The sequence below is a fragment of the Ambystoma mexicanum genome, chromosome 10, assembly GCF_040938575.1.
Source record: "Ambystoma mexicanum isolate Mex_15411 chromosome 10, UKY_AmexF1_1, whole genome shotgun sequence".
Classification (NCBI taxonomy): domain Eukaryota; kingdom Metazoa; phylum Chordata; class Amphibia; order Caudata; family Ambystomatidae; genus Ambystoma; species Ambystoma mexicanum.
Genome location: NC_090932.1, coordinates 149,203,586 through 149,224,186, shown reverse-complemented (window position 1 = coordinate 149,224,186; position 20,601 = coordinate 149,203,586). Strand labels below are relative to the sequence as shown.

The 20,601-nt window shown below is 45.7% G+C and overlaps 1 protein-coding gene across 2 annotated transcripts in view; it reads right to left on the bottom strand.

Annotated features, from left to right (window-relative positions):
• LOC138491235 (tetraspanin-15-like) overlaps window positions 1-20,601 on the bottom strand; it is a 290,383-nt gene that overhangs the window by 45,809 nt on the left and 223,973 nt on the right. Inside the window, exon 7 of one of the 2 annotated variants that reach the window (XM_069617633.1) lies at window positions 18,629-18,745. The exons of the other annotated variant lie outside the window; for it this stretch is intronic. Within the exon in view, the coding sequence (XP_069473734.1) occupies window positions 18,629-18,745 (117 nt within the window). The remainder of the gene's footprint in view (window positions 1-18,628; window positions 18,746-20,601) is intronic. 2 annotated transcript variants of the gene reach the window in all.

Below are 20,601 nucleotides of genomic sequence, written 5' to 3'. Positions count from 1 at the left end.
GAAAAAGGATCTATGGCGTGAGCATGGCTAAAGAGAGCATAAGAGCACTTTACAATAAAACCCTACACAGACATTTAAAATTCATGATGCAATACAGCAATAACATTAACCAAAAATAGCTGGGGGGCGCTGTTGCGCACAACGCCGAATGCAGCCTTGTGCGTGAGCTCCGGTGGAGATCCTGGGTCCAGGGCATGAAACCTGCTAAATAACGCCCAGTTTTCAGCCACAATGAACATGCAGACGTAAGAAGGACGAAAAATCGTGAAGATTGGCCCATGGAAACTCGAGTTACGACCGATTGAGTACACAACCAGCGACGGTGTGCAGTGAAGAGTGCGCTTAGCCCACGCGGGCCCCTCCTCTCGGGAGGCTCCGTATGACCCACCAGTTGAGCTCGGAAATCTCACCCGAAGCTCCCCATCCAGCATCTGCACGCTGAATCATCCTTCGGGTCATGGCAAGCACTCAAGCCCGCAGGGCAGAACATAGAAAGAGGCAAGCCGCCTGACTGCCAATACCCGGGAAGAGAGAAGTGTGAACCTAGCGGACTAAACTCCCGAAGTGAACAGACTGCAGTCAGCACACCAGCCTCTCATCTGAGGTCAGACCTGCAAGACTCGGAACTCACGTCTGAGGCTCCCTGTCTGGCATCAGCAAGTGGATTCCTCCGTCAGGACGACCCACCAGATTGCTAATACCTGAGAAGACCGAAGGTGAACCGAACCCGGCGGATCAAACTGCAGCAGCAGCTAGACCGCATCAAGCACGCCGGCCTTTATCCGAGGGCAGTTCTGCAACTAAGCTACCGGCGGTAAGTGTGTGCGGAGGGACGAATAGCCCATAACCAAGGATGGAGACATCAGGGAACCAACGTCAAACGGGCACGACCCCCGGCCCTGTATAATATGGAACTTGACTGCCGGTAGACACGTGGCCATACGTCACCCCACCGAAGCTCAAGACCACGGAGCGTACCGAGGACGGCAAGGTGCACACGGCACATAGCACATTTTAGGGAATACAACACCGCTTTCTATACTTTGCGGCCATACTGTCAACCACCTCCCCCACCCTCTCTGAGGCAACCTCGCTGATAACAAACTGTACCCACCTTCGGCACAACACACAACCCAGCAGGGGTGGGAATGCATATCCCAGCAGAAAGCGGCCGACCAAGGAAACCGGGGGGTGCACACATCACTCTGCCCGCGCTACGCATGTGGTGCATTAGCTACATTTCAAGGGCAGATCACACGAGGGAATGAGACTACATGCAAGACCGCTTAGGAAGTTCACTGTACAAACAGGACACTACAAGCCTATACCACGCTAATTGGGGTTTTTAACTCTATGCAATAAGGCTTTGCAGCCATCAGTGACAAACTTGATGGCATCACAACCAACATCGCGGCAATCCGCAACCAACTGGAGAAAGCCGCAAAGCGGGTAACGGAAGCAGAGACAAGAATCAGCACGACTGAGGACACCCTAGAAGCATTACAGACCACTGTCACCAACATGGCCAAGGATCTGGGCATGGTCAAACTTAAATGCAAAGATTTGGAAGCAATGTCGCGCTGTAATAACACGCGAATTGTGGGCGTGCCCGAGGACTCACTAAAAGGACCAATGGACTCAGCAGTAGAAGAGCTGCTGAGAGACCTGCTGGGGGACCCAGGCTGGTCGGCAATGTTTGTGGTCGAGCATGCGCATAGATCATTGGCCCCACGTCCCAAGCCAGGTGCCTACCCTAGACCAATTATAACAAAGCTTATGTACTACAGCGACTTGGCACTATGAGCGGCAAGAGACACACAAGAATTAAAGATGGGATCCAATGTGATACGTATATTACAGCAGGAAAGAAGAACATTTATGGCAGTCAAAAAGATGCTGAGAGGGCGGAAGGTCCCCTATGCCATGGTCTACCGGGCTAAATTGCAAATGCAATATAACAAGACATACTTCTTTATATTCCCAAGAGGCACTCACTTTTGTGGAAACAAACATACCGCTGCCTGACAAGAAAACTCCAAGCTGCGATGAAGGAAATTAGTGACACCACATAAATTTGATCACAGGCAGAACTGCATTCATGTTCCTGGGAACTGTCCCCAATTCGGCATCGAAAATTATAAACACGGGATATTGCTGCCCACAAATGGACAATCTGTAAAGGACAACTAGGACGAAGAACGAAGGCGGAATTCATCATGTACACTGGTAACGTAAAAGGTGGTCTGAAGCCGGGATAGATAAGTTGTTGACTTAATGCCCGGACCCTGATCGCCGCTGAGGCGGCCACCCACCAAAGCGAGTGCTTAGTTTAGAGGAACGGGTTCGGGAGGGGGCAGTGGGGGAAGCGATGGGGTTAGCATAGTTGAAGTTCGGGGAATTATAGGGGAGGAGGAGGAGAACAGGGGGAATGTTGGGGAGTTCATGTTAAAACAATGCACAGTCGACCAACTACAAGTTAAAGAAATGATGACAAGGACATTTGTTGTGAGAATAATATTATAATAATAATAATAATATTAATAATTTAGCATTTATATAGCGCTACAAACCCTCAGGTATCTGAGCGCTGCTTATTACCCATGGTGTGTGGTGCTCATTTATCGACCTCGGAAGAATGAAAGGCTGAGTTTGGCCCTGCCAGGATTCGAACCTGCGTCAGCAGGCTCTGCGCAGATGTCAAGGCAGCGCTCTACTCGCTGTGCTATCAGACCGGATAGCACAAGGGAAACATATGTGCCTGTTAGATGATGGATTATGGAAAGGTAGCCAAGATAAAATTGTTGAGCTGGAACATCAGAGGGCTGGGCATGCCTGTGAAGATGAGGAAAATAATGGCATACGTGAACAGACAAGGGGCACAGATCCTATATTTACAGGAAACGCATGGAACAGGCCTGCAAATTTGTCTGAGTTGGTGGGAGGGGACACCTTTATTACAAATCATACTCCACCAGAGCCTGCAGAGTTATGATACTGATGCATAGATCATGATCATTCACCCACTATAGTACAGAGAGTGACCCAGGAGGCCGATACAGGATTGTACACGGCAGGTTGGGAAGTGCGGAAATACTACTGCTCAACATACACAGCCCTAATATAGACGACCCAGGATATTACCAGGAGGTCTTTCAAAAATCTGCTAGATACTGACAGCCCAAGTCATATGTGGAGGCGACTTCAACACCATATTAGATGTAGATCTGGATAGGATGTCCGTCACTCCCAGAAACCTAACAGGAGCTGCCCGTACAATACATAAACATATTGAAGATCTGGAACTGAGGGACGTCTGGCATACGTTACACGGAACACAGAGGGCATACACCTACTATTCCACAGTACAAGATATGCATTCTAGAATAGACCTCTGGCTGATCTCTCAGAGAGTGCTGGGATGGACCACAAAGACTACAATACTCCCCAGGACCCAATCCGATCATTCACTGATAACACTAACCCTGGCAGTCCCGGAAAATGCCCCACAGAGAGCTCCATGGCGATTCAAAGCAGCTGCCTTGCCCGACACATTATTTCAAACTAACAAGGCTACACATGTAACAATCCTTTGAGAAAAATGACGGGTCAGTGACCAGGCAAGAAACATTGTGGCAGGCATTCAAGGTATATCAGGGGTGTAGCTATGTCCACAGAACTGGGGGTATTCCAGGATATATGGAACGACCTGAAGAGAGAGGCCACAATAGCCAGCCTACAGACACAATACGCAACCAATCCCACAACACAGAGAGCGGCAGACATTAAAACCCATTTAGACGAATATCAGGAGGCAGCGGACAGGGAACTATGCTATTTTGACAAGCCTGCTGCTGCTGCTAGGAGATGCACGGAACAAGAATGCCCCGGGAAACTCTTAGCACATATGGTGAGGGGAGAGGGGGGGGCACAAGTATCCTGTGTATAACCAGAGAAGGCAGGACAGTGGTCACTAAACAAGACGAGATTAGCACAGTGTTCTACGACTTCTATGCTTAACTATACTCCCCCCGCCCCCCAAAGCCCCGCCCCGAATGAGGAGATTGATGATTATCTAAAACGGATACCCACTACCCTATTCTCTGTGGCAGCATGCAATGCCCTTACAATCAACGAGATAAAAGAAGGTATAAAAGCCCTAACGGGCGGGAAGGATCCAGGTTCGGATAGGCTGGGCGCAGAGTTCTATAAAACATTTGTAGAAATACTCACCTGTCTCCACTCAATTTGGACTGAGGCGCTAGAGTCCAGTATGTTACCAAACACCACCCGCGAAGAGGTCATAACACTACTCCTCAAACCCGGGAAACCGCCTGAAGAATGCACCTCGTACCGCCCTCTGTCATTCAATACTGACGCAAAAATGTTCGTGAAAATACTGGCCACCCGACTGAACCCATTAATGCCCCACATGGTACATGAAGACCAGGCCGGGTTTGTGATGGGCAGATCCACGACATCTAACATAGGGCAGTTGCCCTAGATATGCAAAAGGGGTTCGACACTGTATATTGGCCCTTTTTTTTCAGAGTACTGCACAATTACGGATTTGGCCAAATGTCATCAAATGGGTCTGCATACTTTACACCCAACCTTATGCAAGGGTATGCGTTAACGGGATGTTATCACAGGTCCTGGAACTGGCACGAGGCAGGGCTGCCCTCTGTTCCCACTGTTATTTCCTCTGGTAATAGAGCCATTGGAAGACCTACTTCAGGCAAGACACAGCCGGGTCGGGATAACAATAGCAGGTAGAATAGTGCTGAGAACCCTTGATGCGGACGATATGTTATATATTAGAGATCCTGAAAAAAACGTACAGAAGCTAATACTGTCCACACATTCAGTGACTTCTCCGGTCTCCAGCTTAACACAACCAAGTACGAGATATTCCCACTAACAGCAGCAACCCGAAAACCTGCAGAGTTGCACGGACTCCAATGGGCACCTAATAAGGTAAAATACATAGGGGAGGAAATAGCACACACAGCACAGCAGGCACGAGCACTCAACTACGGGGGATTAATAGAAGCACTTTGCGCTAAACTACACCGCTGGAATCAACTCCCGATCTCACTAATGGGACGATTGGCACTGATTAAAATGATCATACTTCCCAAGTTGTTCTACCTGTTCAGCCCAGTACCGGTGTGACCTGGGAGAGCCAATCTCACAAAGATACAAGGGGCGTGCTCAACATTCATATGGAAAGTACAAGTGCGGGCTAGTTGGAACCGACTCACTAGGCCGTATGACAAATGGTGACTGATGGCCCCTGACTTTAAATTGTACCATCTGCCAGCCCAAGCCTATTATACTATGTATTGGGCAGAGGGTGCCCCCGCAGCAGCACATGTGACACTAGAGACACAGGGAGAGAGCCCGGCAGGCCCCCTGCATAAAGTAGCAGAAGGGAAAGTCGGTAATGATAATCAGATAGACCCTCCCCTGGTCACGTGCAGAGCATGGACAAGTTTTAAAGGTCAGCCCAGCAACATCGTTATGTACAACCCATATATGCCTACGTGGGAAGCACCCTACCTACCCCCTACGCAAGACGTAGATCTGGCAGCGCACTAGTGAGACAAGGGCGTATACCAGTTTACGGATTTATTCCATGAACATATTTTTGTTAAGTTGGGACGATATCAAAGCAACCGTAGGTGACAACACATTACAAAAGCTACAATACCCAAGACTGTGCTCTGCAATAGCCGCATTATGGGACGGGTTCTCGGAAGAACCCCCAGCACATCCAACCCTGGGCTATATACTCACACATAGCGAAACAAAGAAGTCAGCCTCCACACTGTATACAAATCGCATTAACTGCAAGGGAAGTCAAAATACCTGGTGTCAAAAAGGAATGGGAAGAGGACCTGGGAGTGCCCCTCACGGACACGCACTGGACACATATGCATGCTATTGAAACAGATATCCTGCAACTCGAGATATCACCTAATCCACTACAAAATTACAAACACACTGCGCCTCGCCCCAGCCTGTCTAAAAAACATGTACACTATAGTAACACGGAAGCGTCCAAGATGTGAGAGCGTGGAGGCAGGAATATTGCATATGCTATGGGCATGCGGAAAGCTGGGTGAATATTGGGAGAATGTGTGTTCAATTCCTGAAGAAATGATAGGTCAACCAATAGATTGGAGTCCAGGGATACGCGCGTTAGGCTTTGTGAACAAAATGAACCCAGTTATGCGGAATCTGTTGAATATTGGACTACTCCTAGCCAAACGGGCTATATTACTGCATTGGAAAAGTAGAGGCCCAGCTACGAAAGATGAATGGATGACTTGGGCCAACAACAATGAGGAAGTGTACTCCAGCCTGTTACCGCTGACAAGTAGACCGAAAGACATCGGGGGCAGTTTCAGGCAATATTTATTCGATAAGAGTGCGAGTGAGAATGACCAAGATGAAACGTAATAAAGTATACATGACATAAGAGAACAGCGCAACCCTTTGTATAACTGTATCATTAAGCAATGTGACTATGTGCGACATAATGTGTAATATTTGTGCAAGTTAAAATAAAAGCGTTTAACAACAATAGCTAAAATGAACATAGCCTAAAATTATTTTGCAGGATACCTACTCTCTAAAACTGTTTAAAATTGTGTAAAAACATTAATAGAAATCTCTAAAATACATCAACTCATTTCCCAAAAAACACACAGGTGTCACCCCTAAATCAGAAAATGCTTGATCCCAAAGCAAAGCGGTTAGGCTCTTTTTTAAACTTTAGGTAATCGTTGATTGTGCAGAGTTCTTTTGGTGGAGCAGTCCATTGTTTAACAGCAACCCCTGTAAAAGTACCTATTCAATGTAGAAGTGCATTTCAATCTTGGTACCATGAGCTGAAGACACTCGCGGCTCTGCAGCCCTCTTCGACACCCTGAGATTCTCACATTCTAAAATAGATACTCAAGCGATCGGAAATGTAGTGTTTTATATACAATGCAGATAAATGTAAACTTGATCCTGAGTTCAAGAGGCACCCTCAATGGTCTTGCTCCACAGACTAAGCAAGTGGCTGCATTGAAGACCAACTTCAAGAGGGATAAGGGTAGATTGAGCGAGTCCTATTAGCAGGTGATTTCCGGGGTCAATCCATGAAGGGACTCAAGATTATACTAGAGAACGAAAATCGGACACAGGAATAAATGGCTTCTCTGATCTTAGTGAAAGTAAATACAAATTGGGTGATTTCACCAGTGCATTTATATGGGGGACCAAAGAGAGACTGGTATCCACAGTAAAGCCTAAAGATTTTGCTGAAGAAGAAACTGGGAGGGGGCACCCAAAATCTTTGCTTCATGGAACAGCTTCATAAACTATGGATCAGGCTTTGCATAAGAACATAAAGGAAATTCAGTTTTTGATGTATTTGTTTAATAAAATGCAAAGCCATTCAGCTCTTGATGTCCCTAACCTCATTAAGTCTCCAGACGAGGATAACTTCAAATAAGGTGGAGTATCATCAGTGCATTGGTGGATACATGGATGTAATGCCCCAAGTGGCTCTAGATAGTGTTAAAAAGGATGGGTGATAAATCGAGCCCAGAGGGACTCCAAAAGGCACAGAATCAGGGTTTGAACAATCTTGATCAATTAGAATTATTTGCTGATGTTAACCAAAAAGGAATCAATCCAGGTCAGTAATGCTCCCTTTATACCCATTTGTTGCTTCAAAGTATCATTAAGAATCTTATGATCAATGGTATCGACGGTCGCTTACAAATCCAATACAACCAGAACACAACCACCACCATCATCTGAAATGTTACGGTTTAGGTGCTGCACCCCGGTCGAAATCCTGACTGGGAAAAGGCTAATAAAACTTGATATCTTATCCACTCTTAATTGTAAAGAGACAATTTTTCCCCAAAATCTTTCTAGAAATGGAAGAGACGTGACCGGCTGATAGTTTGCCAAAAGGTCAAAATCCAGATTTGCCTTTAACAAGTGGGGTGGGACACCTGCATAAAAAAGATCGTCAGCGACATAAGTGGGTTTTAGCTGCTCAGTTATTGCATAAACAGCATCAATATCAGGTAGAGAAAATAATTCCCAATCCTGATTTGTGAAATGTGATACACTGAGCAACTGAGCCAACAGAATAAGCCAACAGACACAGCGCAGATGTCGGCTAGCGAGTTGCACAACCTGAAAGCCGGGATGCTAGGAAATGTATGAAAATAGAATGCACATTATTAGGGCAACAGGACTTCGAGACAATTCACGGCCTGTATCTTCATGCCGATGACCCACACACGATCTATGTACCCAGCTTCTGGCAATAGCGGATTGCCAGGCCACCTGTATGAATTCCACCAGCAGAGGCAGAGCAGCAAAGCAGTATATTGATTTCAGGGGCGATCAGGCATTACAGAGTATGCAAATGACCAGGAACTAATTTTCACCCCATAATCCTGGATCATTTATGCAGCACTTAACAGTTTATGACCTCTAATAAGTCCAAGTAAAGGGCTGTAGGATGGGGAGCATCGAAATTTAGTGTGCAGCTTGGTACAGGCCAAGAGTCGCAGAGTTAGGCTGAAAGTCAGAATGTTGGTCTATGTATGAGCATGAAGTAACGAGGGGCAGGTGGTATCTTTTCCAGACGAATGTCCTGCTTGCCTGTGGGGGGTGGGGGGGGAGGATTTGCCAGTGAATGGCATGACGTGATTGGGCTGCAAGGTAATATGTTTCTACATCGGGATCCCTAGGCTGCTGTCCTCCAATGGCAGAGTGAGTGTTTGCCAACTGAAATGACAGTGCCACCTGCCCATACAAGCTTAATAAGGGCAGGGCAAAGAATGGTGAAGAATGATGCCAGGAGCTTAAATTATATAGTTCTAAAGCGATATAGATGTCTCAGTAATATGACCAGTTTAAATAGTGAGAACCTGCCCATAAAAGAAGCTGGCAACTTAATCTCTCCACATTGACACTCTGTCAAGTAGTAAGGGTTCGTAATTGGCCTGATGAAGGGTGGTTTTATCTTTAGATATTTAGATACCAGATAGCGCACCAGACTTGTGGTATACCGTCGCTTCATCTACAGTCATTACAAATGCCTTTTTTACAAGTACACTATTCTGAAAAATGTCATTGAAATTTTGGAGGGGTGTAGGGGTCGGGAATAGTTAACAATAGGTGGGGAGAGGGAGTGTGGGGGGTAACCCCCCAATAAAATTCAATGACTTTTTTCCTAATAGTGTACTCGTAAAAAAGGCAGTCATAAAAACTTTGAAATGACATAGAACCGGATTTGTGCACCACATAAAACACATCCGTGCATGTCTGAGGGGCAAACATTGTTTCAGATTTACACCACTTGATATATAAAGTGACGATTCACCAAACTGTTTAACCTCCTTTACTACTGGGAAGAGGTTGCCCCCAGGGGAACAAACTTAAACTACTAGGTCATCAGCAAATCTACAGTATAAAAGCAGAGGCACCTATCTACGTGCCCCTCTCCCAATACATAGGCCAGAGGCTCAATAAATAAGGCAAAGAGCAGAGGAGACAAAAGCACATCTCTGTCCGATTCCCCATTAGAGAATGCACCAGAGGCAACTCCTTTCAGGTTGCAATATAATAATCTCACCCAAGAAATTAAGCACCCACCCACATCCATTCTCCCCAGTACAGCAAACAAAAAAGTATTTCAACAAAGTCAAATTTCTTCTCGGCATCCAAAAGCATAGGGGACAGCTGGGACTGGGGGCCTAGAGGGCTAACACACAAGAACATGTTGATCTGGTCTGAGTAAGAGAATGAGAAGCAGGCGATATTCAAGTATTTTTAAACAAGATTTCATTGCTCATATTAAGAAGGAATAAGGGACAATATGACTGGCATTTCACACTTTCCTTATCGAGCACTGTTATTAGTGCCTTGTACAATGCACAGGTGAGTGTACTGTGTTTGGTCGGAAGAAAGAGACCAAGTGGTGGCATTCTTATAGATATTAAGTAATATGTGAAAAGGCCTCACTAGCCCTAGTCTATGGATTTCCGTACCTAACACAACTAACTGGGCTGCTCGTCGTCTGTCGTGAAGTCCAAAACAATAGGGCTGTCCAAAGTTAAACTACACTTACCCTGCCACTAAGACAAAACAACAAAGGCCAGGAAAATGACTTCCTTCTTCTGGATAGGCTTCCTCAGCCTCAATATAAGATTCTTAAATAGTTTTGGGCTATTTCTTGTATTAGCTTGTTCAGTTCTCCTAGTAGATTTGTCCATGTCTTTGGTTCCCCTCTTTCTGGGCTTTGCAGACTTCTCCTCCTTGATGCTCTTGGCCTTAGATTTTCTCTTTTTATGTTTCCCTCAAGTGTCTCTGAAAGTCTCATTTTCTGACATCTCTTGGGCAATATAGTTCCTCTGTGTGATTTCTGTTCTCTGTAATCCTATGATATGTTATCTTATCACTGTATTGATTCTCTCTCATATCAATGAGATGAGTAGGATAGGCTTTATAATACGTCTCAATCTCTTTGTCTTTTCTGTAATACTAGAACCAGTAGGATGTGTCCGAGATGAGTTTCAGTCTCTTCCTTTATTTACACATCACCGGGACAAGTAGGATTAGTCCCGTAATATATTTCTCCTTCTTTGTTCTTTATCGTATCACTGGGATGAGTAGGCTCTGTCCTGGGATGTATTTCACTGTTTCGGTCCAGGATGGTATCACTGGGACAAGTAGGATGAATCCTGTGATGCATTTCACCTTGGTTCTTTCTCGTGTCATTGGGACAAGTATGATGCAGGTACTCGTTATTCCTCTGGTCCCTCCCGGATCTCCCACCTTCCGAGTTAACTTGCTTCTCATGGGTCGGCATCACCAGGCCTGCCTTCAGGATAGGGATTACGCTTTGGTTGTTCAGGATGGCTTCAGCTTGCACTCTGAGTCTCTCTGCGGTTCTGTGTGGTCAGCCTTTTAGCAGTCTCAGCATCGTTGCTGGACTGCGCAGTCCACTTCTCCTGTGTCAAGCCACCAATCACAACTGGTTTTCTCTCTTGTGGTTCTCTTCGGCTGTTTTCTTTTTCCTTCAGTTCCTTCGGGGCCTCTCACACTCACCAGCTGGTTGCTTCCTCCTTGTGGAGGATCTCCCGGTCTCCTTCAGCTTTCAACACCCTGCTGATTCGAAGCTCCCAGGTTTCACATCTCGCTGACAGTAGTCCTTTCCATTTTATGTTTCATTGCTGGGTTCTCCTTCATTACTCGCTCATTCCTCCTCGTCTCAGTATTGGTGGTTTCCAGCCTCTGAGCAATCATTATTACTTGCTTATTCTTCTTCTTCAAAGTGGTTCCACTAGACCTTTCCTCAGATTGAATCTTGGAACTTCTGTTACAGTAGTAAACGGTGGCTTGACCTGTTGAGTCTTTCTTAAGCCTTGATGTTACTGTTGGTCCAAGAGAAAGGGCCTTAGGGAGTTCCTCTGCGAACAGGAGTCCTTGTCCCCAGGAGGGGAGTATCTCCCTGTGAGGTCCTGCATGCCTCCACCCCTAGGTGGAGTGCTGCATAACAGGCTCACCTCCCTAGCCTCACAAAGAAAAGGCTTCCCCTTGGGGAGCGATGACTGAATCCCGCAATTTGTCACAGTACCATCAATGAACGACTCATGATACTGCCACCTAAGTTTAGGAGCCAAAGGGTTGAAGAATTCCTCATGCAATTCTTCAACTAAGCCATCACAATCTGGGTCCTCGATCAAGGCAAAGTCGCTAACCGTCAGAGCTATCTCAAGCTCCCCAATCAGAGCTCCCAGTGAGTCCCTATGTTCATCCTGCTCCAAAATAAATCGCCCCCATTGTCCACTTCACCATCCTTCCTCATGCTGGTTTTTAGTCTGCAACCTCCTACACCTTTCTGTATCCTGGGCACTTTATCCCCTTCGGTGCAGTCTGATTGGCAGCACCTCTTTATCCAAATAAGCCCAGTTTCACCAGCCTGCAAATTGTGGGTTAAAGCCCACCCTTTTTCTCTTCATGGGACAGCTGGGAGGCAGCAATGGCAGCCCACATTGTATATTGTCCAGGTTCGGGTTAGTGGTGCCATGGCTGGCTCCCCCAAAAGGTAAGTATAGTCCCACTTGGGGTCTCTGGCGTGCCATATATGGCTGACTATTCTTCCTCATAGGAGCTCCAGGTCAGATCGCTGTTCCTTCTGCAGTGCTGACAACGGGGCGTGCGTGCATGCTTGTAGCTTCAGGGATTGCGTCTCTCCCCTGAAATTGTTCTGTCTTGCAAGGGTGTGCACAGGTTTGTGTGTGGGACACTGCAACTTCTCTTCTCTGTGGTAGTGCATCTTCTTGTTTCTTCATATTTCTGGAATTAGAAGAGAATGCTCTGCCACCATTTTCGTTCATAGGCATTGTGTGGTGCAATTCACTACTGCACATAAACAGACTTTAACTTGGAGGAGGGCTGGAATTGGAACTCTTTCAATTGTCAGTGTCCACCTCAGGGGTAGAATTGGCACAGAACAACTCCCTGGTTGGCCTCCACCCCCAGATGAGAGGGGTTCCCATCCAATTTTGACAAGGGGAGGGTACTTGGCTCATAACATTATGTGATGCTAGTCTGCACTCTACAAACAACCGCTCTGTGATGGGTTATGTCTATGCTGCTGCACAGCAGGTTGCCTTAGGTTAACCGTGTGTTAGAGGCGGTGGGCAGACCCACTGCAGTGATCGATTGCCGACCGCCGCTGGAGGAACAAGGGCAAATGCTCACCAAAAACAGAAAAATGCAATGCAAAGAAGGTCTATCCAGGCCCAACGTTGATGTGCATATGAACATCCAGGGCAGACTGCTTTAGTGCCAGATTTCAAATCCTGCCCCATAACAAAGAGCTGGTATGCGAATCCCAGGTTCCACCAAGAGTCTTATCCAGTGGGGCTGCTTGGGGCAATCTGCACCCGGCCTGCAGCGACTCCAAGCACAGGGTGCCACGTTCCAAGGAGAGGTGACGCTTCACTGCAGGCTCCAGACAGTGGGCTTTCCAGGCTGTATTTGTATTTATTTCAACAAAGCGCCATTACAATTTAAAAAGAACAAATGGTACATACATTGGATATCTGGAAACAAATCATGAAGCAGAGGACAAAGGTAAGAGGTGGAACTTTAAACAAGTGTGAAAAAAGACTGCAGGTAGCGAAAAAACGAATAGAAAGAGGAACAGAATTCCAGTGAAGCGGGGCAAGAAGAGAAAAAGAACGAAAACAAGATGAAGCACAAGGATGTTTTGGGGCAACCAAGCGTGAAGTAGACTGGGAGCGGAGAACATGAGCAGCTGAATAAAAAGAAACTAGAGAAGCAAGAACGAGGCGCAAGACCGTGAAGCCATTTAAATACCATAGAAAGAAAACAATACAATAGACGAGACTCAACGGAGAGAATAGCAGCTGAAAAAAGGGCAGAAGAAATAGAAGATTGAGGGGAAAGACCAAAAAGTAGTCAGATAGCCGAATTATAGAGCGAAGAGGTGCAAGAGGAGAGGCAGGTAATCCAACCAGTAAAGAACAATAATTGTTGCCTTTACTGTGTATAGGCGCATTATAAATGCCATATCATATCATAATTGATATGAGAAAAAAATAAATCAAATATAAGAACTTTGGTCGTGTGAAAAGAAAGGGACGAGCGCGAGGAACATTAAAAAGAGGAACTGACAGTTGCGGGCATTAAGAGAAATATGAGAGAAACAGGAAAGTAGGGAATCAAAACGAAAACCAAAATTATGGGCAGAAGAGGCAAAGGGAAGCTGAGAAGGTGGAAAAATAGGGAAGCGGGAGGAGAAGGAAGAGGAAAGAAAATAACTTGAGTTTTGGATGGAATTGGGTGAAGAAAGTGAGAGGCCATCCAAGCTTGGACAGAGGAAAGACAAGGAGAGACTCCGTGTCTAGGAATTCAGAGAATTCAGAAAAAGAGAATATGTGTGAGTCATCACAGGAAAGATTGAATGAGGAAATCAGAAGATAAAGGAATGTGTATAGTGAAAAGAGAAGAGGGCCAAGTACAGAGACTTGAGGCACCCCATAGAGAAGAGAATGCAGAGGAGAGAGTTGGCCTGGCCAAGACATGGAATAAGAACATAGAGAAAGATCAGATTTGAGCCATGCCAGAGGAGACCAGAAATGCCCACGGTGGAAAGAGTAGAAATCAAGGTGGGGTGATCTACAGTGTCAAAAGTTACAGAAAGATCAAGCAGAATCAGAATAGAATAAAGTTTGCTGTGACGAGCAGAAAGAAGAAAATCTGAAACACGCAAGAGGGCAGTTTCGGTAGAATGAGTGGGTCGAAAGCCAGATTGAAGTGGGGGAAGAAGAGAATGAAGATGAAGATAAGATGAGATTTGAGAGTAAACAATCCTCTCCAAAAGTTTAGAAAGTAAAGCAAGAAGTGAAATAGGTCTGAAGTTAGCAGGGAGGTTAGGGTCCAATAAAGGTTTCTTTTGAATAGGAATAACGGCAGCATGTTTAAAGGTATCGGGAAAAACAGAGTAAGTAATTAGCAACAGATTGAATAGAATAGAAAGGAATAAAAGAGTCTGAGGATAGACTAGAGGGATTTATGTAGATGGAATAGGATCCGAAGGAGAAGACATTGGGTGCACACGAGAGAGAAACTGAGCCGTATCAGACTCAGTAAGAATAGAAAAAGCAGAGAAAGAGGGACAATATAAGAAAGGAGGATAGCAAGAGGAAACAGAAGAGGGAGAAGAAGAAGGGAAGGAAGCACAGAGGTTGCAGACTTTAGTGGTGAAGTAGTCTGCGAGATCAGTGGCAGAGAGGGAGGAAGAAAGAGGTCAGAAGAGCAAGGAGAAAGAATAGTATTAAGAAGTGGATATAGACCGGGAAGATGATGAAAAGGGGAAAAGGCCAGTGATGCGAAGTATTGCTTTTTACTCGCTAGGAGAAGAGATTCATAGGAAGAATGCAAAGTGGACAAAAGTTTAAGATCAAGAGGGGATTGAGACTTTTTACACCAGCGTTCGTTCAAGTTTCCAGAGAGAGGACTGAAGAGTTAGAAGAGAAAGGGTGAGCCACGGACGCAGGGTTTTGGGTGAAGGAGTGAAAGGACAAGCTGGATAGAGTGTGTCCAAGGTAAATGTAAGAACAGTTTGGAGGGAATCAGGAGCAGAATCAACAGTTATTGTAGAGAATGAACTTAAGGAAGGAAGAGAAGAAGTCAAGGAAGATATAAAGTGGAATGAATCAAAAGAGCAAAGAAATGTTTTAGTAGAGGGAGGCAAAGAAGGGGTAAGAGATGAGAATGGAAAATGACAGAAGGAAATGATCAGAAGAATATATATGATAAGAAAAGACTAACGTATTACAAGGAAAAGAAGAGAAAATAAGATCAATAGAAGAACCTAAGGAGTAAGATGCAAGGCAGTCAAGAGCAAAAGATGATATGAGTCCAAAAGTGAGTGGAAGAAAAACAGAGGAAGAGTGAATATTGTCAAGATGCAAATTAAAATCACCAAGTAAAAAGAGGAGGAGGAGAAGAGCAAAGTGTCAAGATCAATGATAATGGAGAGAAGTGGCCCAGGAAATCAATAAACAATTACAAATGAAATAAGAAAAGTTTTAAGGAAAGTAGAGCATTGATACTCAAATGAAGGAAAGGAAACAGGGGCACTAGAAGAAGTCTGGTGTACGCAAGTGGAGTGAGATAGAATACCTATCCAACCACAACGGCCAGAGGGGTGAGGATATGGAAAAAGTTAGAAGTAGAAGAGAAAAGAGAAGGCAAAGTGGTGGTATAAGAGGAGGATATCCGAGTTAAGGCAGAGAAAACGGAGACTCAGTTGCAGGAATAAATCAAGGGTAGCATGAGATTTGTTGCATATGAATCTGGCATTCCAGATACCAATGGAAATAGAGGAGGATGGCTGACATATGATAGGAGGATGGGCAAGGTTAGAAGTAGAAAGGGTACAAGCATGTCGATAACCAGAAAGGAGGTAGGAAGTGTGAACCAGAAGTGTATGTCATTATGGAGCAAGATAGAATAAGGGAGCAGTAAGTTGTAACCTAAAGCATGAAGGGCAACATAATAACAGACGATCCCAACTACATTGGCAACATGAGGAAAAATAAGAGGTGGTAGGTGGACCAGGTGCGAACAAGGGATGATAACACCCTTAAATGAGTCACCAAACCCAGGTGATGGAACTATGAAAGGCACGTGATTGATCGTGTGACCCCAGAGCCAGCAGCACAGCCCGGATGATATTGGTAGACCGGATTGGCCAGGCAGGCTGAAAGAGGCAAGGAAAGACTCCCGGTTGCAGCGAGGAGCCGCGATGGTATGGAACCACGGCCACCTCTACCCTCCTAGGGTGGCAGCACAAGTAGGACTGGTGTTAGGGCACAGGCAGTAAAGTGTCCATGGTGCGCAGAACCAGATGGAAAAAGGTTCAGAGGGTCATATGATCCATCACGCCAGCAGGACAGCCCAGAAGATGTTGGTAGGCCGAAAGAGGAGGGGAAAGACTGTTTCAGACTGTGATGCTCTACATTTGCGCCGAGACTCACAGGGATATATTATCTCAGTTGCAGGGGCACACAGCTCTCCAGACACATTCCCCGCCAGGGCAATTTACTCTCACAGCCCAATTAAGGGTAACAAATCAGATTTGGTGTGTGTCACTTGCATTAAGGGACCATTACAGTGGCAGCATGTCAGCGTCCTCTATATAGGTGTTGTTTTCAAGAGAACCATGAATCAAATGACAAATAGTGTGTTTCAAATGCACTTGAACAAATAAATCGTTATTTTGGAATCATCCCACCTCAAAAGAAGTACATATGTACAAAATAGAAAAAATAAGTCATGCACGAAAGCCGTTGTGTTGCTGCCTTTCCCATTTCGAACAAGAATGCACTATACCAACAGCACAGACCTTGGCATACTGCTGCGTTTACCTTGGCATTACTAAGGGACTTCAACGCATCCAGAAAACTGTGGAAATAAATGTAGACTCGACAGGAGTTGAACACATAGTGCATGCTCCAAGATCACTCCGCCGGCTACCAGGCTACCAGCCAAGAACATGATCCATTTCAAAGTACACTGCATCAACCGTAGAGCCCTTCAAGGGCATGGAGACGCATTCAACCAAAGAATGATCATTCTGTACCAATCTGGCACCATGCTGAGATCCAGCAATGACCCACTTCCCGGTCAAGAACATGATCCATTTCAAAGTACACTGCATCAACCGTAGAGCCCTTCAAGGGCATGGAGACGCATTCAACCAAAGAATGATCATTCTGTACCAATCTGGCACCATGCTGAGATCCAGCAATGACGCACTTCCAGGTCAAGAACATGATCCATTTCAAAGTACAATGAATCAACCGTAGAGCCCTTCAAGGGCATGGAGACGCATTCAACCAAAGAATGATCATTCTGTACCAATCTGGCACCATGCTGAGATCCAGCAATGACGCACTTCCAGGTCAAGAACATGATCCATTTCAAAGTACACTGCATCAACGGCAGAGCCCTTCAAGGGTTTGGAGACGCATTCAACCAAAAAATGATCATTCTGTAGCAGTCTGGCACCATGCTGAGATCCAGCAATGACACTTCTAGAAACCACCCGATGCAGCAGAAAGAGATATAGAAGATCCACTTTCTCTAACATCAGAGCACAACTCCCAAGCTCTCCACAGGGGTATCCACACACTCCGGATCAGCTGACTTTCTGGAAAACCTTTGAAGACAGGCAGTTTGACGTATCCAACTCGCCATGGTACCATCCAGGCAATCTGCCTTGGTGCCACATGATGGGTGCCCTAAACATTCTGCCAGGCCCTTCGCTAATCTGCCAGACTAGCATTCTTAACTTCTATTCACACAAGTACCATAGGCACATCAATGACATCGCCCTCACATGGCATACTCATTATCGCTCCCATCAGACGTCAAACACGTATCTACCACAGGGTTGGCCAATGGATCTTAGCATACTGGGGACACAAGCGCCCTTCTGGAGACATATCTCGGTGCCCAAGACAAATAACACCTAAAAAGAATTGACCCTCTCGCATGGTTCTGAGAACCCCCAGTCTGCACGCATAAACACAACAGCAAAGCCATCTTCCTTCTCATTTCTCCAACCCACGGGTCTGCAACCTTTGGTTTTTGGACTAAAACTCTGTTAGCCCTAGCCAGAATAGGCAATGGTGAAGGATCATGGGAGTTGTAGTTGAAAGAAACTGGAGAGCCACAGGTTGCAGACCCCTGCTCTAACCTAACCCCTCCCCTAAGTCTCAGATCCATCAGAGAGCCTGGAGACCATGCAAATGGCAGTGGTGCATAGTCGGAATTCCACTGACCGCATGTGATGTCATGTATGTCTGTGGCACTATAGTGTAAATGCCACGTCACTGGGATTTAAACAGCCAAGAGAGGGAATGGCATTTACTGTCAGTAGAACAGCAAAAGAAGCTTCATTAACTTACTCCATCCCCTGAATTACAGGCTATGAAACATCGAGCTACCGAAAGTGCGTGCAATGAACCACCAGGTGCAACATTCCACAAAGACGTTTGCAATGTACCTGAGGAATCAGGATTCCAAAAATCAGTCCAATAGTAACGCCAAAGTTGTCTTTAAACCAGAACATGACTGCATGAACACATCCTCGCACGTGGATTACTCCAGTAAGTTGAAGGCGCTGGAAAACAAAGAACACTGTTTGAACTCTAGATCCACAGGAACACACCTATGCTTCTCGAGATGTATTACTATGCAAGCATTTTTTGTTTTGCCCTCAGTTCAATTTGATGGCCAAAGAATATGCATTGCGGAATCACCCAAGTGCTTCCCCATAAATATGATTTGTATGTTTATTTTTTTCAGACTGGTTATAAAAACGATTGCATTGGTGTACAGCTAGACATATGAGGAGGGCAAACAGCGTGTGGGTGGTGTTTGGTAATTTACCCACCCATTGACTGCCCGTGCAAATCTCTATGGCCATTCCGACCGAGTACCTGCCCTTCCAGGGATCTGTTTGAGCTAGTTCTGTCAAGCAGCAACATTAAATTTGGGCCTGCCAGTGTTATTTCTAAGCAGTTTGCCGAGGGTTCATTGCTTAATTGAAGTTTTAAATGTGCTACTTGTGTAATGAAGTGTCTCACACAAAGTCACTTGATTTATATCGTTGCACTGAAGTCAAAGCCACATTCATAAAGCTTTTTGGCTTGTGTGTAGGTATTAGACAGGCATTTGCCAAGCAATGTGATCACATGCTCAGGTAATCACACGAGTTGCCATATTATGGCCAGCTAGTACCATTATGGCAGTGTGCAAATGCCCATCGCATGCCCACACAAAAGACAAACCGGTTGGCTTTGCCAATACCGGTTTTCATTCTAGGTGTGATGGCAAGTGTATTATTGTTGCTGTAAGCCATGCAAAGTAATAAACGAAAAGGGTGCATTGCTAGACAGGTTACATAGTACAGGTGATATTATGTAATGAGGATTAGTGTATGTCGTATCTATACATTAAGCATTTAAATACTAACCCAATCTACAACAGAATATATTGTAATGAGCTTCGAGTATTTTCATTTTTTATTTCACACTTGTTTTTCTTGTTCGTACAACAGTAAACAGATGGAAAGTCTTAACTCTTGTCATCTCGGCAAGCGCCATCTATGGCCGAGTGTTCCTGATTATTGCACAGAAACCCTGCCCTTTAATTCCGCTCTGACCTTCTGCTACCCTTACTGGATTACATTAGGACACCTTAGTTCAGTGTTCCTGACAGTCCATGAGCACCCTAGCATTCACTGCCTAGACTCCTGTCACTGGAGATAATGCTGGGCCTAGCAGGACCTATGCCGAACAGGGAGTTGGCCATGGCTGCTTTCCATGCTGCTGATGTGCCAGCATCTGCCACTCCACAGCGGCACGTCTTGTCCTCCGACTTTCCTTCACCAACCTGCCACTTGCTAATTATTTATGATTTATAAGCGTGGTGTTGTGGGGGTATTTGTGAGAGGAAAATAGTCGGAGAAATACACAGAGAAAGAGGTTACGCAAAATGTTGGGGGTGAGCGAGAGAATGGAGGGAGAGAGAGAGAGAGAGAGAGAGAGAGAGAAAGAGAGAGAGGGAGTTAGACGGGAGGAGAGAGAAGGAGAGAGAGAGGCAAAAAGGGTGAGAGAGAGGGGTGGGTAGGAGAGAGAGGCCCAGTGAGCTGGGGAGAAAAGCTGTGCAGCTGGAATTGGATCTAGAGGTTCCTAAAGAGGGGGTGACAAGAGTAGTTGAGCAGGAGGTGGGGGCAGGGAAGCTAAGGTGGCTATGCTGAGAGCAACCAAGAAAGAGGTGGCAGAGAGGCCGGAATTGGGCACGTCGGGGAAAGGGTCTTCGAGTAGCAGGAGGTGAAGACGATAGCTAAGAAGGTAGACACGAGGAGAAGAGTTGAGATGGATGTGGAAAGAAGAGTTCATAGAAGAGTGAGGGAACCAAATACTCCACGTTTATGGGATGTGGGAGCAAGACGGCCGGAAGAATGAGCACATG